The sequence below is a fragment of the Rhinopithecus roxellana genome, chromosome 12 (genome assembly GCF_007565055.1).
Source record: "Rhinopithecus roxellana isolate Shanxi Qingling chromosome 12, ASM756505v1, whole genome shotgun sequence".
Lineage (NCBI taxonomy): Eukaryota > Metazoa > Chordata > Mammalia > Primates > Cercopithecidae > Rhinopithecus > Rhinopithecus roxellana.
Genome location: NC_044560.1, coordinates 41,449,745 through 41,470,040, shown reverse-complemented (window position 1 = coordinate 41,470,040; position 20,296 = coordinate 41,449,745). Strand labels below are relative to the sequence as shown.

Below are 20,296 nucleotides of genomic sequence, written 5' to 3'. Positions count from 1 at the left end.
CCTGGGTGACACAGTGAGACTGTCTCAGGAGCAAAAATAAATAAATTAAATAAATAAATAAATAAATGAATGGAGCTTGATCAGGTTCTCGCAGTGAATATCAGAAAAATCTCCCATGTTTCTCTCAGTGGGAGGGAAAAAGGAGCCGTTATAAAATACATCAGAGTTGGCCAGGTGCAGTGGCTCATGCCTTGCAATTCCAGCACTTTGGGAGGCCAAGGCGGGCAGATCACTTGAGGTCAGGAGTTTTGAGACCAGCCTCGCCAACATGGCAAAACCCTGTCTCTACTAAAAATAAAATTAGCCAGGCTTGGTGGTGCGTGCCTGTAATCCCAGCTACTTGGGAGGCTAAGGCAGGAGAATCACTTGAACCCAGGAGGCGGAGGTTGCAGTGAACCAAGATCACTCTACTGCACTCCAGCCTGGGTGACAGAGTGAAACTCCACCTCAAAAAAAAATACACCAGAGTATTCTGTTCTTAACAAGCCCTGCCCTCCAAGGAAACGGTTTTAACAGGGCTAAACTATTGGAGTTTTATCAGAACCTAACCAACCTGGTGGGGGGAACATATCTAATTCCATCCTAGTCTGGCCTTCTATGTGGAGGGAAAGGAAATACCCAACTCCAATCCCCTCTATTCTTCTAGGTGGGAGAAGGAAAATACCCAACTCCAGCCCACTGTAGCCATCCTATCCCACTTAAGGGAGGAAAACTGATAAGCACTGGCAAGTTCCCAGTCCAGAAGCACAGGCTCACAAAAAGGGATGTAATCACAGGGTTATAGAATGCTTCCTCTCCCCCAACACCTTTCTACCACATTACTAAAAGCCCATTTACTGCATATTCTTTTACTCAGTAAATCGTATCCACTTTTCAACAAAAAATTATGAGGCATTCTAAAAGGCAAAAAACAAACAAACAACAACAAAACAGCAGTTTGTTGAGACACAGCAAGCATCAGAACCATACTTGGATATGGCAGGGATGTTGGAATTATCAGACCAGGAATTTAAAACAACTATGATTAATATGCTAAGGGCTCTAACAGTTAAAGTAGAAAACCTGCAAAAACCGATGGGCAGGGTAATCAGAGAGATTAAAATTCTAAGAAAGAATCAAAAAAGAAATGCTAGAGATCAAAAACAGTGTAACAAATGAAGAATGTCTTTGATGGGTGATTTGTAAAAGAGACATATCTGGGAGAGGAGTTTTTAAGCTTCAAGATATGTCAATAGAAACCACTAAAACTGAAAAGCAAAGAGAACAAAGACTAAAAAAAATAACAGCATATACAAAACCTGTGGAACAACTACAAAAGATGTAACATACACATAATGGAAATACCAGAAGGTAAAAAAAAAAGAAAGGAATAAAAGAAATACTTGAAACAATAATGAATGAGAATTTCTCAAATTAATGTCAGACACCAAACCACAGACCCAGGAACCTTAAAGAACACCAAACAGGGTAAATGGCACCCTCCACCCACAACAAATACTATACCTACATACATCATTCAAACTGCAGAAAATCAAAGATAAAGAAAAAACTCTTGAAAGAAGCCACAGGAAAAAGAAAACTTATCAATATAAGACCAAAGATAAGAATTACATCTAACTTCTTCAAAGAAAACATGCAGGCCGGGCGTGGTGGCTCACACGTGTAATCCCAGCACTTTAGGAGGCCAAGGTGGGTGGATCACCTGAGGTCAGGAGTTCAAGACCAGCCTGGCCAACATGGTGAAACCCTATCTCTACTAAAAATACAAAAATCAGCTTAGCGTGGTGGCGTGTGCCTGTAATCCCAGCTACTTGGGAGGCTGATGCAAGAGAATTGCTTGAACCTGGGAGGCAGAGGTTGCAGTGAGCTGAAATCACGCCACTGCACACCCCCCTGGGTAATAAAGTTAGACTCCGTCTCAAAAAAGAAAAGAAAAGAAAAAAAAAAAAAGAAACCATGCAAGCAAGAAGAGAGTAGAGTAAAATATTTAAAGTATTGAGAGAAAAAAAGCCCACCAACCTAGCAGTCTATACCCTGTGAAATTATCCTTCAAAAGTGAAGGAGAAATAAGGACTTCCCAGATAAAGATTGAATAAATTTGTTGCCAGTAGACCTGCCTAGCAAAAAATGTGAAATGAAGTTTGTCAAAGAGAAGGAAAATGAGATAAGTCAGAAACTTGGAACTATATAGAAAAAGGAAGAACATCAAAGAAGAAATAAGTGAAGGTAAAATACAAACTTTAATTACTCTTTTTTTTTCTCGTGACAGAGTCTTGCTCTGTCACCATGCTGGAGTGCAGTGGCATGATCTTGGCTCACTGCAACTTCCAACTCCCTGGTTCAAGCAATTCTCCTGCCTCAGCCTCCCAAGTAGCTGGGATTACAGGTACGTGCCACCACACCCAGCTAATTTTTGTATATTTAGTAGAAATGGGGTTTCACTATGTTGACCAGGATGGTTTCGATCTCCTGACCTTGTGATCCACCCGCCTCGGCTTCCCAAGTGCTGGGATTACAGGCGTGAGCCACTGCACCCAGCCAATTATTCTTACTCTTTGTTTTTTTTTTTTTTTGAGACGGAGTTTCCTTCTTGTTGCCCAGGCTAGAGTTCAATGGCGTGATCTCAGCTCACCACAACCTCTGCCTTCTAGGTTCAAGTGATTCTCCTGCCTCAGCCTCTCTAGTAACTGGGATTACAGGCATGTGCCACCACGCCCAGCTAATTTTGTATTTTTAGTAGAGACAGGGTTTCTCCATGTTGGTCAGGCTGATCTCGAACTCCCAACTTCAGGTGATTCACCTGCCTCAGCCTCCCAAAGTGCTGGGATTACAGCCATGAGCCACCGCGCTTGGGCAATTATTCTTATTCTTTTTTTTTTTTTTTTTTTTTTTTTTTTTTTTTTGGAGGCGGAGTCTCGCTCTGTCGCCCGGACTGGAGTGCAGTGGCCGGATCTCAGCTCACTGCAAGCTCCGCCTCCCGGGTTTGCGCCATTCTCCCGCCTCAGCCTCCCGAGTAGCTGGGACTACAGGCGCCCGCCACCTCGCCCGGCTAGTTTTTGTATTTTTAGTAGAGACGGGGTTTCACTGTGTTAGCCAGGATGGTCTCGATCTCCTGACCTCGTGATCCGCCCGTCTCGGCCTCCCAAAGTGCTGGGATTACAGGCTTGAGCCACCGAATTATTCTTATTCTTAATCGACCTAACAGCAGTTCATTCAAAACAACAATAGTAACAATGTATTTGATTACATATGTTTGTGTATTACAAATGCTTATGCATGCTTATATATAAGTGAAATGAATGATAGCAATGAATCCCAGCAAGGGATAAGAGGGAGGACTTTGGATTATTTTGCTATTTAAGGTATTTCTGCTACTCATGAAACAGTATATTGTTATTTGAAAGGGTACTTGAATTAGTTGTAAATGTATATTGCAAACAGTAGAGCAAACACTAAAAACCATTTTAAAAGAAATATAACTGATATGCTAAAAAGGGGCAGAAAATGAAATCATATAAACTGATCAATTAAAACCACAGATGGCAGAAAAAGAATGACAAAACAAGGGATAGATGACAAAGGCAACAAATAGAAAATAGTAACACATGTAGTACACATTACTCCAACTCCATGAAGTTATTTTGAACATCACTGTACTAAAAACAGCAATTACAAAACAGTCAAAGTGGATAAAAAACAAGACTATAGTTGTCTATAAGAAACCAACTTTAAATATATAGACATATAGACTGGCAGTGTGGCTCACGCCTGTAATCTCAGCACTTTGGAAGGCTAAGGCAGGCGGATCACTTGAGGTCAGGAGTTCAAGACCAGCCTGGCCAACATAGTGAAACTCTGTCTCTCCTAAAAATGCAAAAATTAGCCGGGCATGGTGGTGCACGCCTATCATCTCAGCTACTTGGGAGGATGAGGCAGGAGAATCGCTTGAACCCAGGGGGCGGAGGCTGCAGTGAGCTGAGATCACACCACTGCACTCCAGCCTGTGAGACAGAAGGAGACTCTGTCTCAAAATAAATAAATAAATTTTAAAATAGACACATATAGAGCAAATGTAAACAGATAGAGAAAGATTTGCCATGTTAACATTAGCCAGAAAGCTGGAGTAGCTGTATTAATTTCAGACAGAACAGACTTCGAAGCAGAGAAAGTTATCAGTGGTAACTCAGAGCATTACTTAATGATAAAGGAGTCTATTCTCAAAGAAAACATAACAATCTTTAATGTGTATAGACTTAACAACAATCAAAATGCATGAGCCAAAAACTGATAGAACTGCAAGGAGAAATAGATGAATCCACTACCATAGTCAGACTTCAAGACCACTGTGTCAGAAATGGACAGATCCTGCAGACAGGACAAAGACTGCAGACAGAAAATCATTAAAGACAAAGTTGAACTCAACAGCATCCTCAATCAACTAAACAAAATTGACATCTGTAGCCAACTCCATCTAACAACAGCATAATACACATTCTTCTCATGCTTATATGGAACATTCACCAAGATAGACCATATTCTGGGCCATAAAATACACTTTAACAAATTTTAAAAAATAGATACCATGCACTGTTTGCTCCCAGACCACAGGGGAAATAAACTAGAAATCAGTAACAGAAAGATAACTGGAAAATCCCAAAATAGAGATTAAACAACACAGTTCTAAATAAAACATTGGTCAAAGAATAAGAGACCAATTTCTCAAGAGAAATTTTGAAATAGTTTGAACTAATTGAAAATAAAAATAAAACATCAAAATTTATGGAATGCAGCAAAATCAGTGCTTAGAGGAAAATTTATAACATTGAATGAATACATTAGAAAAGAAGAGAGGTGTAAAATCAAGAATCTAAGCTTTTGCCTTAGGAAACTAAAAAAATAATGGATCAAATAACCCCAAAGTAAGCAAGTAGTAGTAATAATAATAATAATCAGAGCAGAAATAAATGAAATTCAAAACTGGAATAAAGAGATAAATTAATGAAACCAAAAGCTGAATCTTTAAAAAGATCAATAAAATTTATAAAATTTCTAGCCAGGTTAACTAAAAAAAAGAGAGAAAGAGGATGAAAATTACCAATATCATAAATAAAAAGGGGCTCTCATCACTGATCCCATGGATATCAAAAGGATAATAATCAAATACTATGAACAACTCTGTGCCCACAAATTTGATAATCTAGATGAAATGGACCAATTCATTAAAAGACACAATCTGCCAAAACTAACACAAGAGGAAATAGACAATTTGAATAGGTCTATACCTATTAACGAAATAGAATCAATAATGAATAACCTTCCAAAGCAGAAGGAACTAGCCTCAGATAAGTTCACTGGTGAATTCTACCATATATTTAAGGAAAAGAAATCATGCTAATTATCTACAATCTCTTCCAGGAGATAAAGCCAGAGAAAACACTTCCAAACTCATTATATTAGGCCAAATACCAAAACCAAAAATATTACAAGAAAAAAAAAAAAAGGCAGACCAGTATCTCACATGAACATAGATGCAAAAATCCTCAACAAAATATTAGCAAATCAAATACAACAATATATGAAAAAAAATTATCCTCCATGACCAGTGTAGGGGGATTTACTCCAGGTATGCAAAGCTGGTTCAATATTTAAAAATCAGTTAATGTGACTGAGCATGGTGGCTCATGCCTGTAATCCCAGCACCTTAGGGGGCCGAGGTGGGAGGATCGTGTGAGCCCAGGAGTTTGAGACCAGTCTGGGCAACATAGCAAGACCTTGTCTCTACTTTTTTTTTAATTAAAAAAAAAAGAAAAAATCAAATAATGCAATTCATTATATAACAGGCTAAAGAAGAAAATCAGATGATCATATCAATAGATGCAGAAAAGGCATTTGACAAAAGCCAACATGCATTCATGATTAAAAACTTTTGGCAAACTAGGAAGAGAAGGGAATTTCATCTACTTGATAAAAAAAAATCTGCAAAAACCCTACAGTTAATATCATATTTAATGATGAGAAACTGGAAGTTTTTCCACTAAAATAAGGAACAAACCAAGGATGTCTCCTCTCACCCACTGTATTGGTGAAACAATAGACAAATAAATCAACGATATAGAATAGATAATCAAGAAATAGGCCCACATAATTATATTCAAGTGATCTTTACAAATGAACAATGGTAATACAATGGAGCAAAGACAGTCTTTTCAGCAAATGGTGCTGGAACAACTGGACATTTATATGCAAAAATAAATGAATCATAGACCTTAACTCTTCATAATAAATTAACTCAAAGTGCATCATAGACTTAACTATAAAATGAAAAACTATATAACTTTCAGAAGATAACACAGGAGGAAATGTAGATGACATTGGGTATGGCAATGACTTTTTAGATACAAGACCAAGGACATGATCTATGAAAGAAAGAACTGGTATGCTGAACTTCATTAGAATTAAAAATGTCTGCTCTGTGAGAGACACTATCGAGAGAGTGAGAAGACACAGACTATAGAAAATACTTGCAATAGACGTACTTTATAAAGCACTGTTATCCAAAATATACAAAGAACACTTAAAATTTAACAATAAGAAAAGGGACAACCAATCAAAAATGAGCAAGAGATGCAATTGACACCTCACCAAAGAAGATGGCAAATAAGCATGTAAAATGATGACCAACATCATGTTATTAGACAATTGCAAATTAAAGCAACAATGAGGTATCACTATACACCTACTAGAATGGCTAAAATCTAAAACACTGAGAACACAAAATGCTGGCAAGGATGTGGAGTAACAAAACCTCTCATTCAATGCTAATGGGCATGCAAAATGGAAGAGCCACTTTGGAGAAATTGGCAGTTTCTTACAAAACTGAACATACTCTTACCATATGATCTAGCAATCACACTCTTTGGTATTTACCCAAATGAGCTCAAAACTTATATCCACACAAAAACCTGCACATGAATGTTTACACGGTTTTGTCTACAATTGCCAAAACTTGGGGGGAAAAAAAACCAAGATATTATTCAGTAGGTGAATAGATAAATAAATGGTGGTCCTTGTAGATAATTAAATATTACTTGGTGGTAAAAACAAATGAGTTCTCAAACCACGAAAAGATTTGGAGTACCCCTAAATGCATGTAACAAAGTGAAAGAAGCCAATCTGAGGAGGCTACATACCGGCTGGGCGCGGTGGCTCACGCCTGTAATCCCAGCACTTTGGGAGGCTGAGATGGGCGGATCACGAGATCAGGAGATCGAGACCATCCTGGCTAACACGGTGAAATCCCGTCTCTACAAAAAATTAACCGGGCATGGTGGCGGGCGCCTATAGTCCCAGCTACTCGGGAGGCTGAGGCGGGAGAATGAACTGCATGAACCCAGGAGGCGGAGTTTGCAGTGAGCTGAGATCGCACCACTGCACTCCAGTCTGGGGGACAGAGCGAGACTCCGTCTCCCAGCAAAAAAAAAAAAAAAAAGGCTACATACTGTATGATTCCAGATATATGATGTTGTGGAAAAGGCAGAACTATAGATAAAGGATTCAGTGGCTGCCAAGGGTGGAGGAAGGGAGAGATGAATACATGAAGCACAGAGGACTTTTAGGGCAGTGAAACCACTCTGTATGATACTATAATAGTGAATACATGTTATTATACATTTGCCTAAACCCATAGAATGTACAACACCAAGAATAAACCCTAATGTAAATGATGGACTTTGGTGATAATGATGTGTCAATGTAGGTTCATCGATTGTAACAAATGTTCCACTTTGATACAGGATTTTGATATTAGGAGAGGCTATGCATATGTAGGGACAGAGGTATATGGGATATCTCTATACCTTCTGCTCAATTCTGTTTAGAACCTAAAACTGTTTCTAAAAAATAAAGTCTATTTTTCGAAAGTCTCAGTCAAAAAAGAAAACTACAGAATGATCAAGTAGGGTTGATCCCAAGAATACAAGGATGGGTCAATATCAGAAAAATGTATCCATGTAATTTATCACATTAGAACTGAAAGAGGGGGAAAAAAAGGATGTTTTTACCAGCTGTAAAAAAAAAAAAAAAAGTTAAAAAAACTTTAATAAATATATGTATTTCATAAAAATAAAAACTCCGAAAACTATGAATAAAAGAAAACTTTTTAGCATTTTAGAGACTTTCTACCAAAAACATGCAGCATACATGATCTCAAGAAAACGATATAGGCACATTCTCTTAAAAACTTGCAATATGATAGGAACCAAAAAAGGAAATAAGGAATTTAATTCAAAGATTGTAAAGAGGATATGTTTTAAGTGTGTTGCTAATAAAATTATTTACATGAAACATTCAGCAAGGGCAGCAAATTATTAGTTTAGTAGGTTTGCCAGAATAACGCACACAGATTAGCAGTAGAAAAAGTAGTGGAAAATAAAATGCCACTTAAAGAGCAAACCAAAAGTATTGGCCAGGCGTGGTGGCTCATACCTGTAATCCCAGCACTTTGGGAGCCAAGGTGGATGGATCACTTGAGGTCGGGAGTTCAAGACCAGCCTGGCCAACATGTTGAAACCCCGTCTCACTGAAAACACAAAAATTAGCCAGGTGTGGTGGTGAATGCCTATAATCCCAGCTACAGGGGAGGCTGAGGCAGGACAATCGCTGGAATCCAGGAGGCAGAGGTTGCAGTGAGCCAAGATCACGCCACTGCACTCCAGCCTGGGTGACAGAGTGAGATGGTCTCAAAAAAAAAAAAAAAAAAAAAAAACCAAAAAAGGCCAGGCACAGTGGCTCATGGCTGTAATCCTAGCATTTTGGGAGGCCGGGGCAGGTGGATCACCTGAGGTCAGAAGTTCAAGACCAGCTTGCCCAACATGGTGAAACCTCGTCTCTACTAAAATACAAAAATTAGACGGGCATGATGGCAGGTGCCTGTAATCCCAGCTACTCAGGAGGCTGAGGCAGGAGAATCGCTTGAACCCAGGAGACAGTAGTTCCAGTAAGCTGAGATCACGCCACTGCACTCCAGCCTGGACAGCTGAGCGAGACTCCGTCTCAAAAAAAAAAAAGTATAAAGGGTCTAGGAATTAACCTAACAAAGAACACATAGAAACTTTAAGGAGGAATTTTTAAAACTCCATTAAATGATATAGAAGATGACTCTGACAAACAGATGCTAAAAGCTATATGGAAGTATAAAGTTTCATGAATATTTAAGACCATTTTGAAAAAAAGAAGAGCGCTGGGCATGGTGACTCACGCCTGTATTCCCAGCACTTTGAAAGGCTGAGGCAGACGGATCACTTGAGTCAGGAGTTGGAGACCAGCCTGGCCAACATGGTGAAACCCCATCTCTACTAAAAATACAAACAATTAGCCAGGCATGGTGGCACACGCTTGTAATCCCAGCTACTCGGGAGGCTGAGGCAGGAGAATCGCTTGAACCGCAGAGGCGGAGGTTGCAGTGAGCCAAGATTTCATCACTGCATGCCAACCTAGGCAACAGAGGGAGACTCTGTCTCAAAATAAATAAATAAATAAAATAAAGAAGAGCAAAAAGGAAAGGACTTCGCTGACCAAATAGTCAGACATTACAAAGCCTGGTAACATGAACACTATTTTCTGGTAAAGTGGTCAACCCAGACACAGACCCATGATTATATGAAACTTGGTATATGACAGGGATGAGATGCCAAATGTGATGACATAGGGAAAAATTGACTCACCAGGTGGAAAAACAGTAAAATTTATTCTCCCCCATTAAAAAAAAAAAAAAAACTCTTTTGTTGGATTTGAATTTAAAAACCTAAATGTGAAAGGTAAAACAAAACCAATAGGAGAAAAGGTAGTTGAGTATCTTCATGACCCTAGAATAGAAGGATTTCATAAATAAGACGTAAAGTACACAAGCCATGGATAAATTTACCAACATCAAAGTAGCTATATATGTGTCATTAAGTTATCAGAGAGTTGACAGGCTAGGGTAAGATACTGTTGAAAACTGGTAAATTGGCCGGGCGCGGTGGCTCAAGCCTGTAATCCCAGCACTTTGGGAGGCTGAGACGGGAGGATCACGAGGTCAGGAGATCAAGACCATCCTGGCTAACACGGTGAAACCCCGTCTCTACTAAAAAATACAAAAATACTAGCCAGGCGTGGTGGTGGGCGCCTGTAGTCCCAGCTACTCGGGAGGCTGAGGCAGGAGAATGGCGTGAACCCAGGAGGCGGAGCTTGCAGTGAGCTGAGATCCGGCCACTGCACTCCAGCCTGGGCGACAGAGCGAGACTCTGTCTCAAAATAAATAAATAAATAAATAAATAAATAAATAAATAAATAAATAAATAAAATGAAAACTGGTAAGTTAAGACTAAAATCTAGAATACAAAAAGCTGCCTGCAAATCAGAGAGAGTGCAGGAAACCCAATGGAAATGAGTGAAGTATATGAATTGGCAGTTCACAGAAGGAGAAAGTCAAATAACTAGTAATATATGAAAAGAAACTCAGCTTCATAAGAAATCAGAAAAATGGCGGGGTGCAATGGCCCACACCTGTAATCCCAGCACTTTGGGAGCCTGAGGCAGGTGGATCACCTGAGGTCAGGAGTTTGAGACCAGCCTGGCCAATATGGTGAAACCCCGTCTCTATTAAAAATACAAAATTAGTCAGGTGTGGTGGCACACACCTGTAGTCCCAGCTAGTCGGGAGGCTGAGACAGGAGAATTGCTTGAACCTGGGAGGTGGAGGCCACAGTGAGCTGAGATGGTGCCACTGCACTCCAGCCTGGGCAAGATAGAGCAAGACTCCATCTCAAAGAAAAAAAAAAAAAAAGAAAAATGAAAATAAAACCACAATTAAATACCACTTTATATATACCAGATTGATAAAAATTAGAAAATCAGAGAATACTAAGTATTGGTGGAGAAATGAGAGCCTTCATGCTTTTCTTGCTGGAATGTCAAGTGGCTATTTTAGAGATAAATCTGGCAGTATTTGGTAAAACAATATGTGAATTTGCTCTATAATCAAGCAATTCTATGCGTATATATCCAGAAACACAGAAACATTCTTGCACAGGCACACAAGAGAACATGCAAGAGAATATTCATTGCATCCTTGTTTGTGTTTGCAAACACTCCAAAAGAACTTCCTGCTTGTCACTCAAATATTGGACAAGTAAAGGGTTTAGGTAGCAGTCTGAAAAAATGAGTCGGATTTACATAATAGCAGCAGGATGTTTATGTCGCAGAAACATAATATTGAGTGAAAAAAAGAAAAAGCATTAGATTTATCTCCCAATACATTTCATGAAAATTCAACACATATGCACAAAATAACACTAAATTTCAAGGATAGGAATTTGTCTAAATAAATATATGGAAGATGGATTAGAAAGATGCCTAATATATTCACAAAGATTAGGCACCTTTGAGGCTATAGAAATAGAAAAAGGAATGGAGCCAGGCATGTTGGCTCATGCCTGTAATCCAAGCACTTTGAGAGGTTGAGGCAGGAGGATCACTTGAGCCCAGGAGTTTGAGATCAGCCTGGGCAATGTAGCAAAACCTTGTCTCTGTCTAACCAAAAAAAAAAAAAAAAAATTAGCTGTGTGTAGTGACATGCGCTTGTGATCCCAGCTACTCAGGAGGCTAAGGTGGGAGGATCACTTGAATCTGGGAGGTTGAGGCTGCAGTGATCTGTGCTTATGACACTGCACTCCAGCCTGGGTGACAGAGCAAGACCCTGTCTTAAGAAAAAAAAAAGAAGAAGAAAGAGAGAGAGAGAGAGAAAAAGAAGGAAGGAAAGAAGGAAGGAAGGAAAGAAGGAAGGAAGGAAGAAGGAAGGAAGGAAGGAAGGAAGGAAGGAAGGAAGGAAGGAAGGAAGGAAGGAAGGAAGGAAGGAAGGAAGGAAGGAAGGAAGGAAGGAAGGAAGGAGGGAAGGAGGGAAGGAAGGAAAGGGAGGAAAGGGAGGAAGGGGAGGAAGGGGAGGAAAAGAAAAAAGAAAAGAAAAGAGAGAGAAAGGAATGGAAGATGAAGGGGAAAATAATTGTGCACATGACATTTTATGTAATGTTTGAACAAGCTGATGTTAGTTCTCCATGAACTGAGAAATGGAATGAACTTAAATCCGTGACTCCAAAGTCTTTAAAATAAGTAGATATTCTTCCAAAAACTTCGTTGGGATAAGCTGTTTGGCTCTTTTTGTTGTTGTTTAAATCTTTATCCCTCCTCTTTTTTAATTTTGTTTCTCCTCTTTCTGCCGGATAAAGGGTTGCTAGCTCCTCGCCAGGTCTCTGCAAACTCAGAGAGCATGGGCAACATTCTGGTGACTTGGCAGCCTCCCAGGAAAGATCTCTCTGCTGTGCAGGAGTACGTGGTGGAATGGAGACAGCTCCATCCAGGGGATGACACACAGATCCCTCTAAACTGGCTGCGGAGTCCCCCTTACAATGTGTCTGCTCTGATTTCAGGTACCTAATCGTTTACCTTCCTTCTGGAGGGTTACTAAGTTCACATTTGTTTGGGGAAACTGCAGAAAAGAGCCAGAACCCTGCCTTCAATTACAGGTGGCTAGATGATAAGAGAGACTGATGACCTAGAGTCCATCCAGCAGCACTTTAGAATACTCCACTGCAGACATAAAAGACCAACTGGTTGACCAAAAACTCTATTATTTACGGAAAATCCATATCCCTAGCACAATGCCAAAGAAGATGAATGAATAATTGAACCAAACAAGTATGGCTGAGAGCTAAGTTAACTGGCCAGTGTAATAGACACCTTTGTTTATCATAGCACACTGCATGATAATACATGAGGCCATCCTTAACTGTGTGGGGAATTCATTTATTTAATAACTCTCAAAGCAATCATTTTCAGTAAGAGTCGGTATGGCCATTGTGTAAATGAGGAAACCAGGAAATCCTTCATTCTCAATTCTGCTACTTATTGTGTAGTAATAAATCCAGAATTATCTATATGACAGTTGGTATTTCTAATCCTCAGTTTCCTAATCTGTCAGTGGTTAGAATCAAGTGAGAGGACGCATTTGAAAATACATTAAAATGATTGGGCAGAACTTAATGTCATTGTTAAGCATAAATTCAGCACTGAATTGAATCAGTGGTTTAAAGTTCTGGCTCTGCAGCCATACTACCTGAGTTTGAGTCTTGGCTCTGTCTGTGTGATCTAGGGCAAGTTACTTAACCCCTTTGTGCCTCAGTTTCCTCATCTGAAAAATTAGGATAATAATATTACCTACCTCATTGGGTTATTATGAAGACTAGCTGAATTACTTCGTGGAAAATGTTTTGAACAGTGCCTAATACATTTTAAGGGTTCAGTAATTTAGCTCTCATCAATATTACTATTATTACATGAGACAGAGCTAATATTTTAAGGTTTTCAAGCTCTAAATCCTATAATGTCTCTATAACAATCATTACACCTGTCTAGGAGGATATACACACCCTGCTTAAGGTGACAAGATTTATACAAATGAAATAAATAGCACACTGCTTGATAATACATGAGTCCATCCTTAACTCCATACCTCTTTAACAGTCTTGCTGCTCAGAGTTCTAGCAGGTTAATTTTTCATCACTACCCTTAAATAGAATGCTGCCTACATAACCCAGTAAGCATCCAAAGGAAGATGACCGAGTTATTAGGAGCCTGGAACTTCTAATCTGGAAACCATTTAGCCTAGAAGAGAGAATTCTAGATGGGCATGGGAATGGGACGGCTCGATGACTGTTGCTGGTTTTGACTTTACACACAAAAGAGTATGTTTTCCTTTGTTACTCTGGAGAGAAAAACTAAAGCCCTGTGTGGAAATTATAAAAGAAGTAGCTATCAGCTCAATTTTGAAAAAGAAGTGTCCTGCCTTTGATGGTCTCTAATGGGACAATCGATTACCTCTCAAGGCAGTGTGTTCCCTGTCCCTAGAGTTTTTGCAGTAGAACCAGTTTTCTTTCAGGGCTGTTATGCCCATCAAATCAGGTGAAAGTGAATAGAAAAAGCATTTACCAAACTTTAAGCTGCTATGAAATTGTAAACATTATTATAAGCTGTATTAGGACTTATCCCTGTGGGATAGTTTGAACTATATGGCAAGAGAGATGTTTTCCATACTTAGTGAAATAAGTGTCTTTATGCACTTTAGAAATAATATTCATTTGAATTAAATCAATATACTAGGCTGGGCACAGTGGCTCACTCTTGTAATCCCAACACTTTGGGAAGCGGAGGTGGGCAGATCCCCTGAGGTCAGGAGTTCGAGACCAGCCTGGCCAACATGGCGAAACCCCATCTCTACTACAAATACAAAAATTAGTTGGGCGTGGTGGTGGGCACCTGGAATCCCAGCTACTCAGGAGGTTAAGGCAGAATAATTGCTTGAACCGGGGAAATGGAGATTGCAGTGAGCCGAGATTACGCCATTGCATTCCAGCCTGGGTGACAGAGTGAGACTCCATCAAAAAAAAAAATCTATATACTAATGAATAAAATGACTTTATTAAAGTTGTTCTCCTGCTTGGAAACACTTGGTTAGGTATTAGTTTATGTTGATGTTACAGTCTGGAAATAAACACTTAAATATTATTTTAACAATTCATGGTTATTATTAATTCAAAATGGCCCCCCCAGTCAGTAAAATCACTCACTGTTACTGATTTTCACCAGCCTTTTCCCAGCATCTGGCTGGGGCAGATTTGGGCATTTTGGAGTGGGCCAGAATACAGCCCAGCTCTTGATTTATAGGTTGATGGAGGCTAGGCTAGAGACTAGTCCCGTTCTGCCTGGGTGAAAATGCTTCTGACCATATAGAGGCACTCCTTTTACAAATACATAACATCATGGTGTCTAGAAAACCTTCCCTGCGCCTAGAGTTGTTGGGGGCCCTCTTCTGCCCTCTTTTGCCTTCTTCCTTGTTACCAGTCATCGAATGTTTGCCTTCTCCCACACTTACGAGGTGAAATTAGCTTTCTGCAGAAAAACCACCGAAGTGATGGTTTATAAACATGGGGGCAGGGACTTTGCTGAAGGGTACTAGGTATGTATGTATGTATGTGAGTGGGGGGAAATGAGTCTGGAAATTGCAGCCAGACTCTAGAAAGGAAAAAAAAGTCTTAGGAGTATGGGCTTCATCCACTGAAGGTTTTGAGGTGGGGAGCAGATATTGTTAGGGAGTATTCATACAAGAATCAGCCAGTAAAATAGGAGTTCCTGAGGCCAGAACTGGGGAACAAACTTGCTATGAGGGCTCTACTCTTGGTGGAAAGGGAAATGTCAGCTGAATTCCGAAGCCATTGTCTTCTCTCCTCCACTAAAGGTGAGCCATTCACAAAAATAAACCACAGCTTCTAATGCAGCAGTTTCCAAGGCCTCTGTCCTGAATTCACATTTTGGATGGCAAAATACAAGGGAACTGTCTGCCTAATGAGCTTATCTGGAACTCCCATGCCTCCATAAGGCAGTGGTTGGTTGGCCCCTTTCATGACTAGGGGCAGAACAGCCAGGCACTGGGGGCTGAAAGCTACTCACTGGCCCCTCCTACATGAAATATGATTTCATATTCCATGTTGCCCTTTGGGCTTCTTGGTGTCAATCCCACCCCTGAGGAGTCTTTGGATTACCATACTAAGCTGACTGTGTCCTTTTCTCCACTTCACTTGGTTCATGAACTCAAATTGGAATTTACCCATGGCATGTGTTCTGATCTTGTCATGGTCTCTTCCGACAGCACTGGTTGTGCAAATGAGTTTTATGTGCTATTTGCTGGAATATTTAATGGGCAATGGATTTTCATATAAAACACACATAATTTAATAAACTATTCTATGATATAAAATTATTCTTCCTGAAAAAAAAAAAGTTAAACCCTAATCAACTGTCAGCGTAGGGGACCCTGGCTACCTATCGGCTGGGCATTAATCAGTACTGGAGAGGGTCCTTACTTTGCCTCCCTGATACTATAGTTACCTAGTAGGAGTTATCTCTTTTTCCTTTAAATGTTCATTTGAAATGTAAAAGTATATCAGGAGAGGTATCTATGAAAGGGGCCTTTGTTCACAAGCAGTAGAAATCTGAGATTCATGGAAATAAGGAATTCTGGCAGGGAAGAAAGACTTGCCAAAAAGCTTCATGACTGACAGAAAATTGAAAGTGTGGCCGTTTAAAAGCCAGGAAGGAGCATTAACAATTCCCAAGTACCTTTTAAATCTTCCAGGCTGGGAAGCAACTGAAATCTAACTGGAACATAGAGGGAGAGGAGGTGGGGTAACAGGGGTTGGATTGCACCCAGAGCACCCTGGTTAGTTATGCCTGAGTGTGTCATCTGCCCTGTCAGATCTTGGTAAGCATCATGGAATTAGAAAAGCCATTCAGGTTCTATGCCTGCAAAATTCCAGCCTCACTTTCCTGTAAACTGCAAATGCTTTATTTGTAGAAATCAAAAGGTTTTTTTTCTTGAAGGCAAGTTGTTTGGTTTGTTTCAAAAGCAGTCTGGGTGTGTGTGTGTGTGTGTGTGTGTGTGTGTGTGTGTGTGGTTACATTTAAATCTGTGTTGGAACTCAAATAGCTTTTGTCTCCTTCTTAATCACGGTGATATCGTTTGTTTATATGGAAAGAAACTCAGGTTCGTTGGTTGGTTGGTTGATCTCATCCTTTGAAGTTGGGAGCAGTCACTTCCAGAAGCCAACGTCATGGCAAATCAGATGCTGAGAATTTGTAACATAGGTCATCAGTCCAGACTGTGCTTGAACCATCTTTAAACTAGGAAAAGGCAAGAAACACCTTGAAAGCATTTGTATCAGATAATAAAAAGGCTGCCTTTAGTGACTCACCAGTAATGGCACGGCTGTTAAGGGAATTCCCTTTTCCTTGCAGAGAACATAAAACCCTACACCTGTTATGAAATCCGTGTGTATGCACTCTCAGAGGATCAAGGAGGATGCAGCTCCATCCTGGGTAACTCTAAGCACAAAGGTAAGTCTTGGAAACTTTTGCCAAATTTTGCTTTAATGATTTGGATTTGGAGGGTGACAGAAGCCTCCTGTGCCCTATTTTACAGCACCACTGAGTGGCCCCCATATTAATGCCATCACAGAGGAAAAGGGGAGCATTTTAATTTCATGGAACAGCATTCCAGTCCAGGAGCAAATGGGCTGCCTCCTCCATTACAGGATATACTGGAAGGAACGGGACTCCAACTCCCAGCCTCAGCTCTGTGGTATGTGTGAGAACCAAATGCAGTGAGTAGGGCCTTCTTGTTTGGATTTCAGTAAAACACAAGGAGGTGTGTGTGCATATCTACACACATGTGCTAGCGCAATGCCTGGCACATAGTAAGTACTCCATAAATACTTGTAAAGTTAACTGAATGAATAATTAGAAAAGACATCTAAACACACAAACAGAAAGTTATTAAATATGCGTTATGTGCCAAGCAAATTGCTAAGGATAGAGAAATGAAGTAAATGGACTATTGACTTCTTTGTCTTTTTTGAGACAGTGCCTCACTCCGTTGCCCAGGCTGAGTGCAGGGGTGCAATCACTGCTCACTGCAGCCTTGACCTCCTTGGGCTCAAGCAATCCTTCTGCCTCAGCCTCCCAAGTAGTGGGAACTACAGGTACATGCCACCATGTCCAGCTAATTTTTAATTTTTTTTGTAGAGACAGAGTCTCCCTGTGTTGTCCAGGCTGGTCTACCAACTCCTGGGCTCAAGCGATTTGCCTACCTCAGCCTCCCAAAGTGCTGGGATTATAGGTGTGGGCCACAGCACCCTGCCAATCCTGTATAGGCTTTGAGGTTCACAAGAAATGCATTTGGAGAACTTTTAAATCCCAACATTTGCAATTACTATTATAGCATATTACTTTCTTCTTAAAATGGATAAAATATGATGCAGTTTAAGTAACACTTTATGGCCCAAAATTATTCTATAAGTATAAAACTAAAGCAATTAAAATAAACTCTAGCTAGAGTGTTGTCTCAAATGATGTCATGGATCACTCATTCAGGTATAGTTCCAAGTCACTTGCCACACTTGATGTTCCAATCTTTGATTTATTCGGAGTTTTTGTTTTTCTTGACTTGACCTTCTCTTTATTTTGTAAGAAGCTAGCTTTCAGGAATATTTATCATAAAGAAGGAACATTTGTATTTCTTTATGAGAGTTAGTAGGTCCAAGAAGAATGCAACAAAGCCACCCTGAGATGCAGCTGCCAGAGAGCTGCCTGCAGGGGTGATTTTCACCTGGGAAGCTTGAGGAGTTGTTCTTCTCTCTTGACTTTAAGAGGTCCACAGTGTGACTTTAAAAGCTGGTTAATTTTTATTATATAAATAATACTAAAACATAAAAATAACTCAGAAAGACATAAAAAGAAAATTCATCTTCCCTTCACACTTAGGCTTTTAACAGTCCCTTGTGTATTCCTCCAGAAAAAAACAATTGATGCATATACAAGAAAATAGTTGAGACCTTTTTCAATATTCTGATCTACACCTTGCTTTTACCTCTCAAAAATACATGCTAGAGACCCTTCTACATCCATCTATGTGAACTTATGTCATTCTTTTTTATCAGCTCTGTAGTGTGCCATCATAAGGGCTTACGGTCATTTGTTGAATGAATCCACCATTGATAAACAGAACATATCACTGATCAGAATTTCTTCCCCCGGACTTGTCCCAGAGTAAGTCCGTTCTGAAATGCACCCCAAGAGGTAAGGAATCAATTGATCTCTTCTGGAGGCATCTGGAATTCCTCATGTGAAATTTGCCCCCCAAATAACTTTCATTTTGGCAGAGTTTAAACTGAGATACCCGTTTGCAACCACGAAGATCAACATGGTCTGTTGATTCTTTTATTATTATTATTATTATTATTATTTTTGATACGGAGTCTTGCTCTGTTGCCTAGGCTAGAGTGCAATGGCACGATCTCGGCTCACTGCAACTCTACCTCCGAGGTTCAAGTGATTCTCCTGCCTCAGCCTCCTGAGTAGCTGGGATTAGAGACATGCACCACCATGCCCTGCTAATTTTTGTATTTTTAGTAGAGGAGGGGTTTCACCATGTTGGCCAGGCTGGTCTTGAACGCCTAACCTCTGGTGATCCACCTGCCTTGGCCTTCCACAGTGCTGAGATTACAGGCGTAAGCCACCGAGCCCAACCTCTTTTTTTTTTTTTTTTTTTTTTTTTTTTAACAGTAAGCCATCTACTTTAATAGTAAAAGTCTCGAGTCTGTTAATTCTTAACACTGCTTGTGGATGTTGAAGAAAATGCCTTCCTTATTTTGTCATAAATCTGATGACTCTAAAGCCTGCATAAGGGTATTTAAAAATAAGCTAAAAGGGGAGGGAGAGTGCAGATTCACAGTCCTATTTTATACTAGTTTAGGTTAAATTTCCATTTAATTCAGTATCTGTTGATGGATAAGACCTATTCCCTATCTTCGACAAGCTCACAGTCTATAAGGGAGATAGAAAAGTACACAGAAGAAGGCTGGGCATGGTGGCTCACGCCTGTAATCACAGCACTTTGGGAGGCCCAGGTGGGCAGATCGTTTGAGCCCAATAGGTCAAGACCAGCCTGGGCAACAGGGTGAAACCCCGTCTCTACCAAAATTACAAAAAATTAGCCAGGCATGATGGTGTGTACCTGCAGTCCCAGCTACTCGGGAGGCTGAGGTGTGAGGATCACTGAGCCCAAGCGGCAGAGGTTGCAGTAAGCTGAAATCGCATCACTGCATTCCAGCCTGGGCGACAGAGCTGGACTCTGTCTCAAAGAGTGAAAAAAAAAAAAAAAAAGGAAAAGTACACAAAAGGGATATAACTGTCATAATCAAGGACTGACAACTACCTATTGCATTTGGCAACCAGAAATCATTGGTGAATTCACAAGGGCACTTTCTAGAGAGTGGTAGGAGGTAGTAGGTTAAGGAGGAGGGAGAAGGGAGAAAGGCTTCTCTTTCTCCTAGGAGGGAGAGGGGCAAAGCAGGAAGGTGTTCTGCTTTGATGGCCCCATCTTACTGGTGTTTCAGCACCATTGACCAGGCAGCAGTATTAACAGCACATGTGGAGCACAGTAAGGGCAAAAAATGAAGGACCTGCCTTGGCAGAGGAGGTAAGGTGTAGAGCCGGGGGGGGGCCCAGGTATCTGGATTATAGTGAGTTATATGGGTGGCTCTGTGCACAGCCACTTCTTTGGAAGCTTGTCCATATTGCCATGTGCACCAGTAGAGCCATGGCCAGCACATTTTTCTACTGGAGAACACATTGTACTTTGCTACTACCT

General features: G+C 40.3%; 1 protein-coding gene across 1 annotated transcript in view; it reads left to right on the top strand.

Annotated features, from left to right (window-relative positions):
• Positions 1-20,296, top strand: part of IL12RB2 (interleukin 12 receptor subunit beta 2) — an 83,067-nt gene that overhangs the window by 42,732 nt on the left and 20,039 nt on the right. Inside the window, exons 10-12 of the mRNA XM_010357075.2 lie at positions 12,264-12,464; positions 16,885-16,983; positions 17,069-17,227. Of these exons, the coding sequence (XP_010355377.2) occupies positions 12,264-12,464; positions 16,885-16,983; positions 17,069-17,227 (459 nt within the window). The remainder of the gene's footprint in view (positions 1-12,263; positions 12,465-16,884; positions 16,984-17,068; positions 17,228-20,296) is intronic.